Genomic DNA, 19,232 nt, shown 5'->3' with positions numbered 1-19,232 from the left:
TGGGGATGCCAGGAAAGACTCAGAGCTACTAGCTGTTAATCAAGCATCTTACCTTAGCTGAGACAGAGCCAGGTTTAGTTTCCTCACCTGAATTTGCAAGAGCAGGAAATTTCATCTCTGCTATGTCATGTATGAATATCCTCATGTCAAGCTACTGCTTTTTGCTCTGTGGTGTCTCCTCCTCAGTGTTTTGGCAAAAATAATAGTGTGAGGTAAAAGGCTGTAGTTTCCTTTTGATACAAAGCACACTGGTTTTGCAATCTCAGAAATGCTGGAGAATGGAAATCCTATTATTTGTATTGATGTAGTCACTGGATGTTTACTAAGGTTAGGACTTCCTATGCCTGTCAGAGTGCTTCTTTACTTGCTGAGGATAGCTATCAAGTGATGCTCAGAACTGCTGCTTCTTCTAGATTTAGGAATGATGGCCTGCAGTGGTCTGAGTTTGTCTTGGGAGTGAGAGACTGAGTTCATTTAAATTTGCTGTGCTGTCCTCTTGTGTAGAGCTAGAAGGAACTTTTTGTTCAGTTTATCAGTTTATTGTCAGTAGAATGGAAGGTGGAAACACACCCTCTTGCTGTAATTTGAAAAAGGGGGTGGTTACACCACCTACATAGTGCTTCACATTTGATAACACTTGACATGCTTGTGATGATTATTTGGCATTTTTTTTAAACTGGTGAGAAAAATCTAAACCAGAACAAGTTCTAAAGTATTATGAAAAAGGGAATTGTAAAAGAAGCAGAATCCTCACTTCCTACTGACTTGTCATGGTAAGTTTGCCTATGCAGTGAGTGGTTAAAGTGGCAAGAGCAGCACTAACTCGAAAGTAATTGAGGCTTCTTTGTTAATTAAGCAGAAGAAAAGAGATAAGTGACATTTGCATCTGTTGATAGCTTCTTTATGGCAAATGAATTGCCGGATGGTCGATGTTGATGTTTTCCAGTTGATTTCCTTTGGTTTTTTTGGCTGGGATCGTAGCACAGATTATTATTGTCTCACACATCTGCTAGAGGATGTGTTTCCATTGTACCTCACCTCTCACACATAACTTCCATATTGACCACTTGTACGTGTATCACTGCAGCAACGTGGCAAGAGACATTGCTGCAGGCGTACAGATGTGCTGTGGTTGTTTGTTTTCCTCACTGACTGTCCCATCTGTATGCTCTGTGCCCACTTCTAGTTGAAGATGAGTAACAGGGAGCTTGACTTAGGAAGTATAATTCCAGTTTTTAGTGATTACATTATAATTTCTCTTGAATGACTTGAGTCAAATTATGTGACTACCAGCAAGACACAACACTGCAGGAGTAATGGCATTCTTTGGTAATGCTGTCAGTAGCTGAAGGTGCTGAGCAGGTTCTTAGTACTTGTTAGTTTATTGCTAGAAGCCAAGAAAAAAGTTTTATTTTATATGATGTAGTTAAGCTTTTCACATAAGTTTTTTCTGAGAATCTTATCATTTATCTGAGGTTGCTACTCTTCTTGTTTGCAACAGGATGACTATATTGGGTTTTAATGGCAAGGTTTTGGTAGCAGTGGTGCTACAGAGGTGGCACCCAGCCCAAGGAGGTTAATGGTAGAGAAAATATCTCTCTGCAGCCTGTGGAGGACAGCACCCCAGAGTAAGTGGATGCCCAAAGGAGGTTGTGACCCTATAGGAAGCCTGCACTGAAGCAGGCTCCTGGCAGAACTTGCGAACATGTGAAGAGAGGAGCCTGCCCATGGAGCAGGTTTTCTGGCAAGACTTGTGACCTCATGGGGGACTTATGCTGGAGGATTCTGTTCCTGAAGGATTACACCCTGTGGAAGGGATCCATGCTGGAGCAGTTTGTGAAGAACTGCAGAACTTGAAGGAGTCATGTTGGAGAAGTGTGTAGAGAATTGTCTTTGGTGGGAGGGATCCCACTTTGGAGCAAGGGAAAAGTGTGAGGAGTCCTCCCTCTGAGGACAAAGTGACCGAGACAGCGTGTGATGAGCTGACCACAAGCCCTGTTCCCCGAGTCCCCTGTGCTGCTGGGCAAGGAGGAGATAGAGAAACTAGGAGTAAAGTTGAGCCCAGGAAGAAGGGAGGGATGGGGGGAAGGTGTTTTTAAGATTTCTTGTTATCCTACTCTGATTTGATTGGTAATAAATTAACGAACTTCCCCAAGCAGAGTCTGTTTTGGCCATGACAGTAATGTGTGAGTGATCTCTCCCTATCCTTATTTTGACCTGTGAGTCTGATGTTCCATTTTCTGTCACCTCTCCAGCTGAGGAGGGGAGTGATAGAGCAGCTTTGGTGAGTACCTGGCATCCAGCCAGGATCAGCCTACCACACTTGACACTGTGTTTTAGTGTCTGGTGACACTCCTGTTTGATAGACCAGAAGATGTTATCTGTTTAAGAGGTTCCTTCTAGTTGGAAGTAATAGACATTTCGACTCACCAGGCATGGGTGTGTTTGTGTGCCAACAGAGAGAGATGCTGCAGTCAAGAAAAAGTATGTCAGAAGTTTTAAACCAAGTTTTGCTTAACCTAGCTAGTAGTACCAATCCTTTTATTCTTACAGATGGGTTTACCACAAGTATGTCAATAGAATAAATCAAATGTATTACTGTAAAGGAGCTGTATAGGCAGACTGAGTCATGATATGCTCACCATTGCTATGCAGGAAAGCCTCTGAAGCAATGTTTCAAACGAAGTAGTCCATATTTGCTTTAATTAGCCAGATATGTAATTATAGTAAGTAACATTAGAGGTAGATGCTTTAAAAAGAAATACTATTAATTAAAAAATTTGTCAGAACATGTTGATCTGACCTTGCATTTGGATGAGTTTAAAGAATGTACATCTCCTTGCATGTTTTTCTGTGCTCATTCCCAGCAAAGATTCAGAACATCATGTATTGGAATGATTTTGTATTCATGCAGCTGTAACATTTCTCTTAGTTCTGTGTATGCTCTCCAGTTTTATTGCTGGTTTTGCCCAAAATGGTGGTGATTACTTTTGAACATCTTTGTTAAAATGAATCCTGTTGTTAGAACTAATCCAAATTTGAATTTTGATTTAAAGAAACTACATTTTGTGTGGTTTGGCTTGTTACTCCCCTTCCATTTAGTACTAGAAGTAGAGGCAAAATTAATATTAAACTTGCTGCTGTGCTTGTGTCCTTAGGCTTTGCCTTTGAAATTCTCTAAGCTAATATTCTTTTTCTTTGCCCCTTGATTTGTTGTTGTTGGTTGTTTTTATTTTTTTTTAAGCTGTGCAGCTGATGGTGATGCTTCTGTGCTCTTTGGGAACAGTTTGATGGGTTGTAGAAGATCCAAAGGAAGTCTGCTCACACAATAAAAGAAGGAAAGGGAGACAGGATATGGATGCTAAACTGATCAACAAACCATACATCCATCCTTCCTTCCTTCCTTCCTTCCCGTCCCCTTGTTAGTTTGGCATAGAACATGCAGTAGGATGTCCTTTTTCATCTTGGACCCTTTCTGTGTAACTTTATTTAGGTTTTACTATTTAAAATAACATTTACTGTTGCTTACCCTAACTACCATCAGCAAGGCATTCTGCCAATAGCAAATGCTGTAAAATTGGGCAAGATTATATAAATCTGCTTCTGACAATCCTATAGACCATAGAGGAAACTCAAAGATGAGGGTGAAGGGAGGAAAACATAGATCATCAGGACGAAGTGATGGAATATTCTGTTTTGCTGCTTTGGGTAGTGTTATCCAGATTTCTTCAGGTCATGTTGTCAGCCAATTGTTTTGCCTTATTTTGCTCTTCCTACATTTTTGCTTTCTCTTCATTGTTTGCTTAGGTTAGTTTTACTTCTTGTTTTGTAAGGGACAAATATGTTTGATTGTTACTTTGTAAGATCAGGGCAAGAACATTTTTTCCCTCATTAAATAGCTACTCAAGAGCAGTCTCTAGATCCTTTATGGCACTGCAACATCTATCTCAGGTACATGTTGTTTGGAAGTATGGAGGAGAAGTGCATTAAAACCCAGAAGGCAAGTAAAAAGACTGGGAAACAATGGGAAATAATAGCCTTGGTATCATCCCCCAAGAAAAAGTAATTTAAAAGTCAGTTCAACATTTAAGTGTTGGCCTAGCTTTTGTATATGCAGGATTTGACAGTGGTGGAAGTCAATAGACATTCATTTGTATCCATATAAAGAAGAGAGACTCAAAATTACTTTAAAAGCTCAGAGCTCAGAATAAAATTATGCAGGTTTGGTGGAGGAAGGTGGTTAAAAGCATAATAAAATAGACAACTTCTTAAGTTCTTAAAGAAGGTGAGTAACTGTTTGGTTTAGTTGTATAAAATACCTTTTTCTTCTGCAAAGGTAACCACATGGAAGACAAGAAGGTTATCAGGAGTAGCCAACATGGATTTACAAAGGGGAGATCCTGTCTAACTACTCTGATATCAGTCTTCTATGAAGTTATGACCAAGTGGGTAGATGAGGGAAGAGCAGTGGATGTCATATATCTTGACTTCAGTAAAGCTTTTGATACTGTCTCCCATAACATCCTCATAGAAAAGCTCAGGAGATGTGGCATAGATGGTTGATCAGTGAGGTGGATTGCAAACTGGCTCCACAACAGAGTTCAGAGGGTCATCATCAGTGGCACAGAGTCAACTTGGAGGCCTGTGGCAAGTGGTGTCCCCCAGGGATCAGTACTGGGTCCAGTTTTGTTCAATATCTTTATCAATGACCTGGATGAGGGCACTGAGAGTACCCTCAGCAAGTTCACTGATGATACAAAACTGGGGGGGTTGGCTGACACCTGTCAGGCTGTGCAGCCATCCAACATGACCTGGACAGGCTGGAGAGCTGGGTGCAGGCAAACCTCATGAAGTTTAATAAGGACAAGTGCAGGATCCTACATCTGGGGAGAAATAACAACAGGCAGCAGGACAGGTTAGGGGCTGCCCTGCTGGAAAGCAGCTCCACAGAGAAAGACCTTGGAGTGCTGGTGGACAGCAAGTTCTCCGCAGAACAACAATGTGCTCTTGTGGCCAAGAGAGCCAATGGGATCCTGGGATGTATCAAGAAAGGTGTGTCCAGCAGGTCTAGGGAAGTTCTCCTACCTCTCTATGCTGCCCTGGTGAGACCACTCCTGGAATACTGTGTCCAGTTTTGGGCTCCCCAGTTCAAGAAAGACAGAGACCTGCTGGAGGGAATCCAATGGAGAACCATGATTAGAGGGACTTGAGCATCTCCCCTGTGAAGAGAGACTGAGATCCCTGGGGCTATTTAGTCTTGAGAAGACTGAGAGGGGATCTCATCAATGTGCATAAATATCTGAGGGGTGGGTGTCAAGTGGAGGGGGCCAGGCTCTTTTCAGTGGTTCACAGTGATAAGACAAGGAACAATGGGTTCAGACTTGAACACAGAAGATTTCACCTCAACATGAGGAGAAACTTCTTTGCAGTGAGGGTGAGGGAGCACTGGAACAGGCTGCCCAGGGGGCTTGTGGAGTCTCCTTCTCTGAACACATTCAAAACCCACCTGGACGCATTCCTGTGCAGATTACCCTGAGTGATCCTGCTTTGGCAGAGGGATTGGACCCGAAGATCTCTTGAGGTCTCTTCCAGCCTCTGATACACTGTGAAAGGTGGTAGCTTGAGATGCTGCATGTTATGTAGGCTGTGTGATACCAGGAGCCACACATGACTCTGGGAGGAAAAAGGTTAAAAAGCTTGAGGGGAGAAAAGTGATGGGACCTTGGTTTTGCAAGGGTATGGAAATGACAAAAAGTGGTTAAGACTTTGGCATCTGGATGGGAAGTGTCAGCCTCACTGCTAACCTTGGCATAGGCAGCTTAATGCGGTATGTAAAAATGAGTTATCAAAACGTTAGTGTACTGTGTTGCATGCTTCTTTCTCTCTGGCTCTGACCTGGAGGTATGTCTGCCATGTTTTGTTTTCCTAGGAAGGCTCCAATGGGCTGTAAGGTGTTCTTTTGGGTATAGTTTCCCGTTTCTCTCCCTGCTTCAGTACATGTCTGTCCATTCTTGCTGTGAGAAGCTGGTCCTGCTTTCTGGAACAGGACAATAGCAACACCATTGCAGAGAGATACTCTCATCCTTCACCATTTCATTATTTCTAGCTCTCCTGATTTTACTGAAAGATGAGTGATACTTGTTTTAATTGCCACCTCAGTTGTTGGAGTCATTAGTTAATTGAGAATCTTAGTTTTCAGTTAAAAATAAATCTTCAGGTGTAGGTGTTGAAAAAGAGTTTGAAAATGTGGTAATGTGGTGTGAATTATACCCTAGAGGCTTAAAGGCTAGGAAACAAACCAGCAAATTAAAAAAAAAAAAAAAAAAGCCAAACAAAAACCCCCAACAAATCCCAAAGCTCTTCATTTTATTCCTATTTGTTGTCTGAGGGTGCTAATTATTTATTTGGTGGCTGTTTCATGATTTCCAGCTGCTTAGATTAATAATGCTGCAGAACAAGTATTACTTCTCCACTTCTAAGAGTTTTAATTAGAATTTCCACATAAACATCTCTGCAGATTTTAAGCAGCTGACTGAGGAAACATAAAAAGAAGAAACATCCCTTTTATATGGGTCTTTAGCATTGTTGGATTGATCTTGAGTTTACACATAAGCGTTATCGAAAGCTATGGTCTGTCATAAGTGGAGAAGGACAGGGCCTCCTCTGGTGTTTGTGTTGTGCCAGCTACTTCATACATGGACTCTAAACTTAATAAAATCAAACTATTAGTAACAGCAGAGGATTTTGTCCATTTTATGAATTGTGACATGTGTTCCAAGGCAAAATTCTCTTTTCTTCTTAAATATTTAAGGAACTCAGGAGTAAGTCATGTTGAACAATAGCGTTCTCATCCAAGGAGTACTACTGAGTACATTTAATTATCCTCACTGGTTGTCTCACCACAGAGTGTGCTGTTTACAGATGATGCTACCTTTGAAGGCACGCTTGTTTGCAAGAGTGGTAGGTTTGGTAGATCTAATATGCACATTGCTTCAGATGGTCTTAGATGTCCAGCTGCTGTTTTGAAAGCAGAGTTTTCTTGCATTGGCTTCTTATGTTCATTTCTGCGGGGTAGGGAGGATTGCAAGTATTGTATTCCTTCTCTCCCCCTATAGTAATTCTACTTCCAGATAAAAGTAAATTATTTTCCTGTTCCTGTTCTATACCCCCCTAATGTATTTATTTGTTTTCTTTTGAATGCAGATTTTAGTAATGTGCCTGATGTCACATCCACCTTGAAAAGGAGCAGTACTGATGGCACATTGGACCAAGTGCCACACAGGGAGAAGACAGATCCATCTTTCAGGGTAAGAACATGCTTGACATGACAATCCTTATGAACCAAAAGAGAGTGTTGTAAGTGTTAATGTTCTGCATTTTATGGGAAAGAATTTAATATATGACACTAATTAAAAAAATTATACATATTAGTGGTACTTAGTGTTTTATTATCTTGAGGTCACCCTAACAGGTCAGCATTTATGGCACAGCTGCTGCATCTCCAGAAGCAGTGTGATGGGGGCAAATGGTAAGCAGGTAAACTGACAGATTCTTCTTTCTGTGTTGCTCAAACTCTATCCCGAAGAAAACATTGACGCTGCTACAGCTTTCTGACTGATGCAGTTTAGTTCATGTTTTGGTTTTGCTGATAACCTCTAGGGCTTATTGTTAAGATTGCAGTGGCCATGGCAACACTCACTGAACATCAATAGCTTTAGACTGGATTGCAGACTTGGAGAGGTGCAGTGTGTGAGAACCAGTGATTCCTGCTCTCTTATTTGGAGAATGTTTGTGGTTGCAGTTACTGTTTGACATCAGCTGGAGTAACAGATGGTCACATCTTCTCTGACCCTCTCAGTGAGGATTTTGGAGGCTGAGGCAAGGACTCCCAGAATCAATGTCTGTCTTCAAATATGTTGGTGTTCAAAGAGCAATTTGTTGTGCAGTTTGCTCTGAGTCAGTCAAAGGGTGACCTAACTCTCTTGCATATTCTTTTGAACCCCTCAACAGCTAGCAAGTGTAGTGTTTTCCTCTCAGTGCCTGTGATTTTGCTAGGCACTGCCATTCTGACAACAGAAGCGGGTTTTATTACTTTTGTTGATGTGTCATTTGTATCTCCAAACAAATTTTGTGGTAACATTTGCCTTACACTTTTGCATAAAAGAAATTCAGTTAGAGTGTTTATGCTTCTGGAATATGTTACTATCTTATACTAGGCTGTATTAAAAATCAGTAGAGATGAGATAGAATGTAAAAACTCAGAAGACCAGACCAGGGAAGATATATTGGGCCTCTAGCTATAGCTGCTGAGAGGAATTAATTCTCTTTTACTTTTGGAATTACTTTATACTCTACTTCGCTCTGATGCAGGTAACTTTGTGCAGTTTCTCTAGAGAGCATGGATAAGCCCTGTGATGTGGGTCTTCAGCTCATCTCCTGCTGTGCAAGGGATTCCCATAGAGATAATTCTTTGTATCCTGTGTAACACATTGCTTGTGCTCCCAAAAGCTCTTTGCAACCAGACAAGAATACACTTTGGATTTTCTCTCTCTAGGACACATTGTTCCTTTGAAAGGGATAATGTGGATTTCTCTGTGTCATGTTTCAATGCTTCTACAGTGTTTTAGGAGCAGGGATCTTTGCAGGGGCACAGCAAAAGTGAAGTCAAGGGTTAGGATGCCTCTGGCATGGGACAGCGATGTACCCTTGTGACCAAGAGAGCCAATAGTATCCTGGGGTGCATCAAGAAAAGTGTCCAGCAGGTCTAGGGAGGTTCTTCTCCCCCTCTACTCTGACCTGGTGAGACCTCACCCTGGAGTATCACAGTATCACAGTACATTAGAGGTTGGAAAGGACCTCAAGAGGTCATCGAGTCCAACCCCCCTGCCAAAGCAGGATCACTTAAGGTAGTCCACACAGGAATGCGTCCAGGAGGGTTTTGAATGTGTCCAGAGAAAGGAGACTCCACGATCCCCCTGGGCAGCCTGTTCCAATGCTCTGTCACCCTCACTGTAAAGAAGTTTCTCCTCATGTTGAGGTGAAATCTATGTTCAAGCTTGAACCTGAGTATCATGTCCAGTTTTGGGCTCCCAGTTTGAGAGAGACAGGGACCTGCTAGAGAGAGTCCCGCAGAGAGCCACAAGGGACTTGAGCATCTCCCCTATGAAGAGAGGCTGAGATCCCTGGGGCTGTTTAGTCTTAGAAGAGAAAACTGAGAGGGGATCTCATCTATGTCTATAAATATCTGAGGGGTGGGTGTCAAGTGGATGGAGCCATTTCACCATTTGCCTGGTGGTTGGCCAGGTTCTCCTGGGTGCCTTGGGGAGCCCTGCTCACCTGGGGTACATGCTGCCCCCAACGCACTAAGCTCCTGTCCTGCCGGAGGGGAGTGGGTTCTGGGGCATCAGCTTTGCTTTAGCAGAGAAACAAAGGCAGTCCTAATCTCCTGTGTCAAATGCACCAGATGACAGAAAATTAGGGAGCGTTCAGGAGGATTTAAATACAGAGAGAACTATTCATGTACGCTAGTCACTGTGCTGAATGCACTCAATTGCCTCCAGTGCTTTAAATTATGTGTTGCAATTAAAGCTCAAAAAAGGGCAGACAGGTCTGCTCCCTGCCCTCTCCCCTTAAATCTGTCATGTCTAGCAGTATTAATGGCTCACACATAATTTGATGAAGTCACTGCCATATTGCATTTCACTTCTTCAGTTGGTGTGCAAGTCTGCTAGTGTAATTAAAAAAGCACTGTCTGAAGCTGTCCTAATTCTGTAGGTAGAAGTGGGGAAAATGGCTTGGCAATCGGAGGTAGTCTTACTTCCACTGCAGCTGTAAACGAGTCTGTGACAGCTCTACAATTTCTGCAGATGGTTTGTAAGTGATTGCTGTCCTTTGGTTGGAGGGTGCCTATTACTGTCAGAGCTTTTTGTCTGACCTTGTTGATTTCTCCAACAGAATTAAAAAAACCCCAAACCTCACAGTAAATTTAGGTAGTGTATATTGTGTGTGCTTTTGTGACTGGGTATGAAAGGAATTAAAATTATTTCTGGTTTTGTAGCTATGATTTGGGACTGCTTACCAGATGAACAATAGCTATTGCTAATAAAAATTAGTTTGAGGAAATTGTGCAGCCTCAAAAAAAGCACAGCATCTGGATTTGGGTTTGTATTTTTTTCCCCTTTGCCTTCTGTTTCCTGCATGTGCTAACTTGCAGGGATAACTGTAACAGAGACCCTTCAGCATTAGGCAATGTCACAGAAGTGTGGGGGAGATGAGATCTGTAAGCACAGCCCTGTGGAAAAGACGTTGGTGGCGCTAAGAGGTTCTGAGCGCAGCCTGGAACAGTCAGCTTGGGATTATTTCAGGGTAGAGACAGCCAGAGATGCTCACTTCCCAGTTGACAGCAATCGTAGATGTAATTACTTGGCTCTGAGGGAGTAGACTGCTTTTGAAGTTTGGTCGATTTTTGTCCTGTAACATGTAAGTAAATAAAAAACAGCCTTAAAGCTTCGGATTTACTGGTTGCATGTTTGATTTCTAGATTGTGTTTCTCGTTTCAGGCATTTTTTTGTTGTTGTTTGTTTTTCACTATTATTTTCTTTGCTTCATGTCAATCTAAGGTTAAGCATTATCTTAAATGAAAGTATGAGACATTTCACAAGTGCCTTTGTAATCCCAAAGGAATAAGTCTTTTATTGCGTGCATACTGCATTCATACATGCATTCATTCAGTCATTCATTTTTTGTAGTCCAAGAAGTGAATGAAATCAGCATTTAGCTCTCATCTGAGAGCTAACAAACGCATTAGAAGGGCAATAGAAGATTGTTTCATTCCAGAAATGGAAGCTGTTCCTTAAGTTATAAAATATTATGTAGAACACTATAGTAACATTATAAAATAGTATTAAAAACACGTGCACATCAAGAACCATCCATTCCAGATACTCATTAGTTTTGTCAGCTCTGTATTCTCTGGGATGCTGCATTTCTACCTTTAGTACTGTTAACTTCATTTTTCTGTTTTATTTAGCAAGGGTAGATGTTATACTTCTAACACATTCTGCTGCAGTACAGTTTCAAACTGTGTTAAAGTACTGTTTATGTGGCAGTGGCACGTCGTCTTTGCAGTTGTTGGTTCTGGAGTATGTAGGCGTACTGTTGACAGAAGAATAGAGGACCTTGGAAAATGTGGGGATTGAGTATGCCTGTCAGTGCAATTAGGTTTAGTTTTGTTTAATCATTTTGAGGACTAATTGTCTGTGCTCCTGGTATTCAGTTAAATCCTAGTATGTTGACAGTTGCCAAGAATCGAGCTCTCCATACATCAAAGTAGCACGAAGACAAATAAATGTAAAAATGCAACTTTTCCTTTAGCTAATCTGGATTTCTAGTTGCCAGCTGTATTAGTTAATAATGTTTTCTCTAGCACATGGTTTCTTTTAAGAAAAAGTTTAGTGGTCTGTTACTAGCTTATCTTTACTTTGTGTTTTCAGTATATTAAAAATACCTTTTTATGAAAGATGAATGTAGCTAAGAGATGAAATTTTACCATATAAGTAGCTACTATTCTAAGGTCTCTTGTAAGACTGCTATGATCTGAGTTTTCATTGCTCTCAATCCTTTAAATATTTCCAAAACCGTATTACATTTTAACAGACAGAAGGAGCTTAATCTAAATGCACATGTGAGAGGGGGAAGGTGTATTTTCACTTTTAATATTTCACAGGTTGTAGGAAAAAACCTTTAAGTAAATGCTGTGTAAATATTTCACATAACCTCATTATATCCTCAGCTGTATCTTAGTGTTTAAAAAACCCAATGAAAATAGCAAGTGTGATATTTTGTAATCACAGTAAAAATAGTCAGTGGATGCAGAATAGTTCTCTGCTGGCGTATTCAAAAATTTACATTGCAGATGCAGAAACAGAAGCTGATGTGATGAGAAACTTTGTTAACAAGAATGGCAAACTAGTTTGACTTTGTAATGCTTTTGAAGTGGTGCTGTATTTCTTTCAAACAATGATGTAGATTGGTTGTATGTATAAGATGGGTATGATATGGGATATGACTTACAGAAATTGCCTTTGCTTTCCCGTTGACTCTTAAAATAGTCAGTCCACTCACAGAACAGGTTATTGGTCAAACATCAGCATGTGTATATGAGGACAAGTCTTCTTAGTGAAAAATACTACACACTGCAGAGGAGGGAAGCTTTTTTTTGCTTGGGAATACCATTTTTAATACATTGAATATAAATTATGGTGAAAAATTCCCAAACACCCTTCCCTAGCATGGGCTGCTCTCGATCAGCTCAACTCACTCCTCTACTGCTCCTGTTTGACAACTACCTTCACTTTCCCGCCATATGGTGAGGAAATGAAGAACTTGCGACAGGCAGACCTGCGTGGTGCACAAATTTGCATCTCCTGGACCACGGATGGGGCATTTTCATTAAGTTCTTTCAGATTTTTATAGGGATGAGGTAAAGGTCAGTATAATGTCCTTACTTGAAATGTCTATAGATATAGGAGGGGGGGAAAGAAAACAGAAACAAAAGGTAGCTGTGCATTTCAGAAGTCTGCTTTTAGATGTTTGAGTTTCCTATATAATGTCAAACCATCCGTTCAGTATTTCTGAAGCCTTTGTATTCTGTTTATTTTTTGCCAATTCTGGACAGTCCTCCATTTGCCAGAGAGGAGATTTTGAAAGTGCAGTGAGAAGTAGATGTTTCCATGACCTTTACATGCTTGGAAACATAATGAGAAATCTGGTTTTTGGTCTCATTGAGGGACGGAGACCCAGGTTGAGTCTGGATCAGAAAGCAAACCCACTTTCCTACTTACATGTCATCCCACTACCACAACGAGTTTCCCAAAGCACTGATTTCACCAGATACAAAATACATGTGCCATAATATAAAAAAGGAAATACTGGTGTTACCTATTAGCTGATTTCACACAGCTATTTCTGTAATGAGAATTAGAATATTGTAAAGAGTTTGCTGCATTTCTGGTTTTAGCCTCTTGTACATACAACATAGCTGGGAGATATATACGTGTGTGTGTGTATACACAACATCTGGAGGGGTGGTTTTCATAAGCTGAAGAAATTACTATTTTGCCTTCAAACTGCCTAAAACTGATTTTGAAACCTCTTCATAAGAAGCAGCACAGTGTAATGTATACATTGAAGACCTGGATGAGGGAACAGAGAGCACTGTCAGCAAGTTTGCTGATGACACAAAACTGGGTGGAGTGGCTGACACACCAGAGGGACCTTGACCAGCTGGAGAGTTGGTCAGGGAGAAATTTAATGACATACAAGGGCAAGTGTAGACTGTTGCATCTGGGAAAGAACAACCTCATGTACCAGTATAGGTTGGGGACTGACCTGTTGGAGAGCAGTGTAGGGGAGAGGGATCTGGGGATCCTGGTGGACAATAGGATGACCCTGAGCCAGAAATGTACCCTTGTGGCCAAGAAGGCCAAAGGCATCCTGGAGTGTATTAAAGGGTTGTGGTTAGTAGGTTAAGAGAGGTTCTACTCCCCCTCTGCTCTGCCCTGGTGAGATCTCATCTGGCATATTGTGTCCAGTTCTGGTCCCTCAGTTCAAGAAAGACAGGGAACTGCTTGAAAGAGTCGAGCACAGAGCCACAAAAATGATTAAGGGAGTGGAACATCTTCCTTATGGGGAAAGGCTGAAGGAGCTGAGTCTCCTTAGCTTGGAGAATAGAAGACTGAGGGGTGACCTCATTCATGCTTATAAATACATGAAGGGCAAGTGTCAGGAGGACAGTGCCAGGCTCTTCTCAGTGATGTCCAATGGTAGGAGGAGGGGCAATGGGTGCAAGCTGGAGCATAGGAAGTTCGACATGAACGTAAGGAAAAGCTTTTTCACTGTTAGAGTGATGAAACACTGGAAAAGTCTGCCTAGAAAGGTTGTGGAGTCTCCTTCTCTGGAGACATTCAATACCTGCCTGAATATGTTCTTGTGCCACCTACTCTAGGTGATCCTGCTCTGTCAGGGGGATTGGATTAGATGATCTTTTGAGGTCTCTTTCAACACCTAATGTTCTGTGATTCTGTGAACTTACGCAGCTAATTGGAGGGTAAAAATCTTAAGGTACAATATGTATTAAAGTTCTAGATTAACAATGCAGTTAAAGAATATATATCCTATTGCTAGTAAGTCTGTCTTAAAGCTCAACTGGTAAAGAAAAACTTGTGGTTTAGTTTTTGTGGAAAGGAAGGGCGCAGCTGCTACAGTTGTCATGAAATAGTAGAGGTAAAAGCAGTTTGTAATGATTGCTTATACAGTCTGATAGATCAATCCCAGCAGAAAATTAGTATGATTGTCCAATGTTTATGGATGATTGTGTTTCAGTAGGTAAATGACAAGAAATGTTTATTCCTCCCTACCAATGTTAAACAATTTTCTAGTGTGATTTTTCAGTGAGAAAGCTAAAAAATTACCAAAATCTACTGAGTTTAGTGGAAGATTTTCAATGATACTGTGCATAAAACACAAACACTGATAAGTTCAACTGTTGTATTGATTACATTTAGGATGGTGTGGCAGTGCATATGTGTATGTATGATAACGTGTCCAGTAGATTTCAGAGCCATATTTCTCTCTGTTTGGTATAAATGACGTCCTTTCTTGTTAGTCAGTTAGTGGCTCCTTCCCCACAAAACATCCCCAAAGAAACATTAACATTGAAATAAAACTGTGACAAATCCAAAGCCAAATAAGCATGTGGAACAATTTTGTTAAGCAAAGACTGAAAAAGTCAAAAAATCTTGGGAGTTGAATGTTATTACTAATCAAATAAACACCAATTGTTGAGCTACACTGAAAGAAAACCAAGCAGAAATGACCAGAAGCTCAACAGAGGTCCCTCTGGTAAAAGTAAAATAAGAGGAAGCAAAAGCTTGTGTATGTCCTTACGGCCCCAAACCTATTTCTTACATGGAAGCAATTCCAGTGAAATGGTGTTCATGATGATAGCTTCTCATTAGCTCTATTTTGCATTGCCCAGGAAATCCCAGTTTGCACAGAATGTCAATACTTGCAGGAGAGCTGCCTGCCTGAAGGTTTACTCTGTATCCATAGGACATTAAGGATCTTTCCTTTATGTCAGTCATAAGAAATTCTCTGCAGCAGTTGATGAGCTCCAAAAGCTTGGGGAGTAGTCTACAATTAACATCCTTTTTTTCGTTCTTTGTAGGAAGAGGATTAATAATGTAGTACTCTCAAAATCGTGTATACTCCTTTGCAATCCAAGAGTCATTTTCTTCCAGATGAGATGCGTTTAGGGAGCCTAAGAGCTAACATGGGAAAACAGCATGCTCCTCAGCAGTGGTTTTGCTTGATTCAGTGGTGCCTGGAGGAGACAGTTCTGTATCAAAAACACGACAGAAGCCTGTGGGGAGCTCTGCTAATTATTGTGCTTCCCTTGCAGACAGCTGAGGCTGTGGGATGCCCAACCAGAGTTGCTAGTTCTGGCAGTGTGGAGCTGTGTTCAGACCCATGTTGTCATCATGTGCCTCTTGAGAAGGGTATCAGTGATGAGTGAAAATTGTAACCTGTTAAAAGTCTGTAGGAGTTTTGCTAATTAATATAGCTTTCAGTATTTTATTCTGTCCCTCAGCAAAGGCACCAAAACTAATGAACTGTAAGTTACAGAAAGCTTGCTCTAAACCTAACAGTGAGTGCTTGCTACTGACCCCAGTTCTGGATTTCACTCTGTTGCACTGAATCCTACAGTTCTTCAAATGCAGCAGAGTCAGCCCTATAGCAGTTGCTTGTTTTGGCTGGTGATGAGCCCTGAAACCATAAAGCTTAAAGCATGAAATGTTGCTATTATCTAGAGTGAACCTGTAACCAAATATTAGCTCAAGCTGTAGAAAGAGACCTGCATGCATAGTTATTGGTAGGGAGGCACAAGAACGGCAAGAAAAAAGATCAATGAGAGACTTTGCTGTTCTCGCATGCATGGTTGTGAACTTGTGTTGCTCTGGTTTATGCTATTACATTGAGCTGCTGGGATTTGGGTGAGAGGTGACATTTGTTGTCTTTCCTCTGGCTGAAGGAAATGTCCTCTCATACGTACTGACAGTTGTCAGTCTAAAATGTGCCTATGGTTTTGATCAAGAGAAGTTGTGTTAATGCTTGAAAATGAAAGGAGCTGGTGAGAGATGATTTACAGTGCAGCTTCCCTTTGTAGCCTTCTGGGAAAAACCTGTGAGGCTTACCTGCAGATAAAAAGAGAAGCACATGACAAGAGTCCTGGTTCACTGCAACAGGATATGATTAGCAGTCTCTGGAGACACTTGTGACTTCACTGATGAAGGGCAGGAAACTGCCTAGGAGTCCACCACCCTGGGCCTCCACAGACAACCCTTGTCACCTACAGTGCAGGATATCACAGCAGCGTTTCACTTTGCAATCAAAGGCAGAGATAGCTAATCACACTTCCGACAGACCCAGGGAACTGGGTAGCCTCTCTTCCAGCTGCAGATCATTTGCTGGGGTTTTTAAAGACTGAGATACTATTCAGTTACAGTGCTAATGACGACATATGTTTGTTTTCTTTGTGATGCAGAAGAATTTAAGCTCAATTTTCCCAGATGCCAAGGTATGTGTTGTGCCCAGTAGCTACCCATAGAACACAAAGTCACTTCAGAGTCACGTGAAGTTGCAGTATAGGATTTCAGACAGATACTGCATCCTGGGTACCACCACACAACGCACACTTCAATGAGACTTTGATGCCTTTTTGTGCTGCCAGAAGCATGTGAGGCCAAAGGTAAACCTGAAATGTCAAAACTGAAAAAAAATCTACTACCTGGAGCAGATTCTGAAAAACCAAAAATAACAAAAAGTTAACCTGAGAGGAAGAGGGAGGAGAATTTTTAACAGTAAGGAATCAGTTGAGTCAGATGCAAAGTGTTAGGTTTGCATGTTTTGCTACCTGTTGTACATAGCACTGTGTCTCTGTCTCTATTTATTACCGTGCTGTGGGCAGACATACATCTTCACTCTCAAGGTAATTAGTTCCTTCTGAGATAGCAGAATCCTGCAGTGCTTCTGAAATCAGGGGAGAGGTTGATACTGAGTTCAGAGTGTCTGTATTTGCCTTTACAGGGGAATTGTTGCATCTTTTAACATTAGAAATGTAGGATGCCTGCTGCTAACACAAAGAAATCAGGGTTGTTCTCTCTGCTTTGAAAGAAGGCACAGTGCAAAAATATATTGTGAAAGATGAACACAACTGCAAAGATGATGTTTCACTGGTTGCCATAGTTTCTAATTCAGCACTTGAGAAAAAATTTGCATTCAGCACAAAACACTTTGAGAATGTTACAAACAGTACTTAAGATGCTTGAAATTAAAAATCAAAGAATTAATTTTAAACAATTGGAACATTAACTACATGTTTTGGCAGTGGAATTGGAGCTAGTCTTCACTGTGGTCAGTAATGCTTTAAAAATACATTCTGAAGTAATTTAAAACCCATGTTATTAATATAATAGGCATGATAGAAAACTACTCAGAAAAATCATCCACCCACAGTTACAAAAAGTAAAGAACAAAGTCCCTCTTACCACTGTAGAGATCTGGAGATCAATTGAATTAAGCCTGAGCTTCTAATGCTTAAAACTCACTAATGTCACAAAGCTCCTACTAGTCCAGGGCTCAAATGTATATACTGTTGGGGATATATATATATTTTTTTTTTTTTTTTTAATTATGTGTGTTTATACATACATATACACGCACACTTATATCTGAAAAAAAAAAAAAAGTACATGTGGTGTATATAAATTGTACTTCTGCTTCCCCGGTGGTCCAGATGGATATTACAAAGTAGCCCACAAGTGCTCAGAACTGTCCCAGAGGCAAGCTGCTGTTGACTTTCCATTCAAAGTATCTACAGACAGAGCAGAATTAGTCTTTTACTGTTATTCATTAAAGGCAAAAGCAGGATGGGAAGCGAACTCACTGCAGATAAGCACACCTAGACATATTGGGACAATAGAGGGAAGCCTGTATTACAGAGGATGTTACTGTTATGGTAGCTATCAAGTCTGGTGCCACTAAAATGGGAAGATGAAAACCAGATGTCTGTAAAGGGAATGTGTTACTCAAAGCACACAGGAAAAAACAACAACCCCATGTCATTTTTCCTGACATCTTAAACATATTTTAAGGTGATTGATTATTTTACATGGAAATTTTACATAGGGAATTGTGTTTGTGAAAAAAGCTTGAGTGTTTGTTGTGTGTATCTAGAGGAGAAGAAAGGCTAAATAAAATGCTTTAATTCATTAATTTATTTTAGTTTGTGTTTTTCACTTTTTTGATTTGCCCAGGGCCCTCATCAGGAGTTGGAAGGACTACTAAAACTTTTCCTAATGAATACATATTTTTTAAAAAGCTGTTAATTGGTAACATCTTTTAGCTAGCATATGGGTAGCTAATAACTCAGGCTTAATTAGCAAATCTGCATAAGAATAACTTCCTAATAAGGAATTTAAAAGGCCTGTCATTTTTCACCAAGACTGACGATATCGCTTGGACCTGAAATTAAACAGCCTTTTGTTTTCCTGGTCCCAGCAGACAAGCTATGTTTTAACACACACCTGTTACAAAAGCAGAGCTTGAAATTGCCATGACTCATGATGACAGAAAGTGAAGAAACAGAACCATTCCAGAAAGTAGAGTTACACCCTTCATAAATTCAGGTCTGGTGACCTGGTCTATGTTACGTTTAAATTGTCATGTGTGATACTGTAAACCTTTAATTTCCACAGTCTAGTGACTTTATTTATTTATTTATTTATTTATTGTTCTTTCTTTTCAGACTTGCTTTGTGGATCCCTAGGATCTGTGTACTCTGCAAAGGCAAGCACTTAATGGTGCCTAAGAAAAGTAGCCTTGTACATGCTACTCAGTAGTCCATGTAATTGGATTTTTAAATTAGGCTGTGCACGTCTTGGAAAATGAAATGTAAGCAAGCAGACAAAACATCTCTTGTGCCTTTGAGACCTTAGTCTTCCGTTTATATGGTCTTCTCAAGCATTGAATCTGATATGTCTTCAAAAGAAAGAACCTCATGGTCCACCACCTAAACTAGTAGTTACTAGTAGTGGTTCCTACTACTGTGATGCATCTTGAAAGCCTTATCAGTAGCATGTTGTTTCAGGGCTCCAGGGTCACTCTTCTGATAG

At 40.7% G+C, this 19,232-nt stretch overlaps 1 protein-coding gene across 3 annotated transcripts in view; it reads left to right on the top strand.

The window, feature by feature from the left end:
- The window catches only part of TIAM2 (TIAM Rac1 associated GEF 2), a 90,815-nt gene that overhangs the window by 49,181 nt on the left and 22,402 nt on the right, over nt 1–19,232 (top strand). For all 3 annotated transcript variants that reach the window (XM_054396228.1, XM_054396220.1, XM_054396236.1), the window contains one exon: nt 7,204–7,307. In XM_054396228.1, the coding sequence (XP_054252203.1) occupies nt 7,204–7,307 (104 nt within the window). The remainder of the gene's footprint in view (nt 1–7,203; nt 7,308–19,232) is intronic.

This window comes from Indicator indicator, chromosome 2 (genome assembly GCF_027791375.1).
Source record: "Indicator indicator isolate 239-I01 chromosome 2, UM_Iind_1.1, whole genome shotgun sequence".
In the NCBI taxonomy this organism is placed as follows: domain Eukaryota; kingdom Metazoa; phylum Chordata; class Aves; order Piciformes; family Indicatoridae; genus Indicator; species Indicator indicator.
Note: the sequence above shows the minus strand (reverse complement) of the source record. Positions and strands in the feature narration are given on the sequence as shown.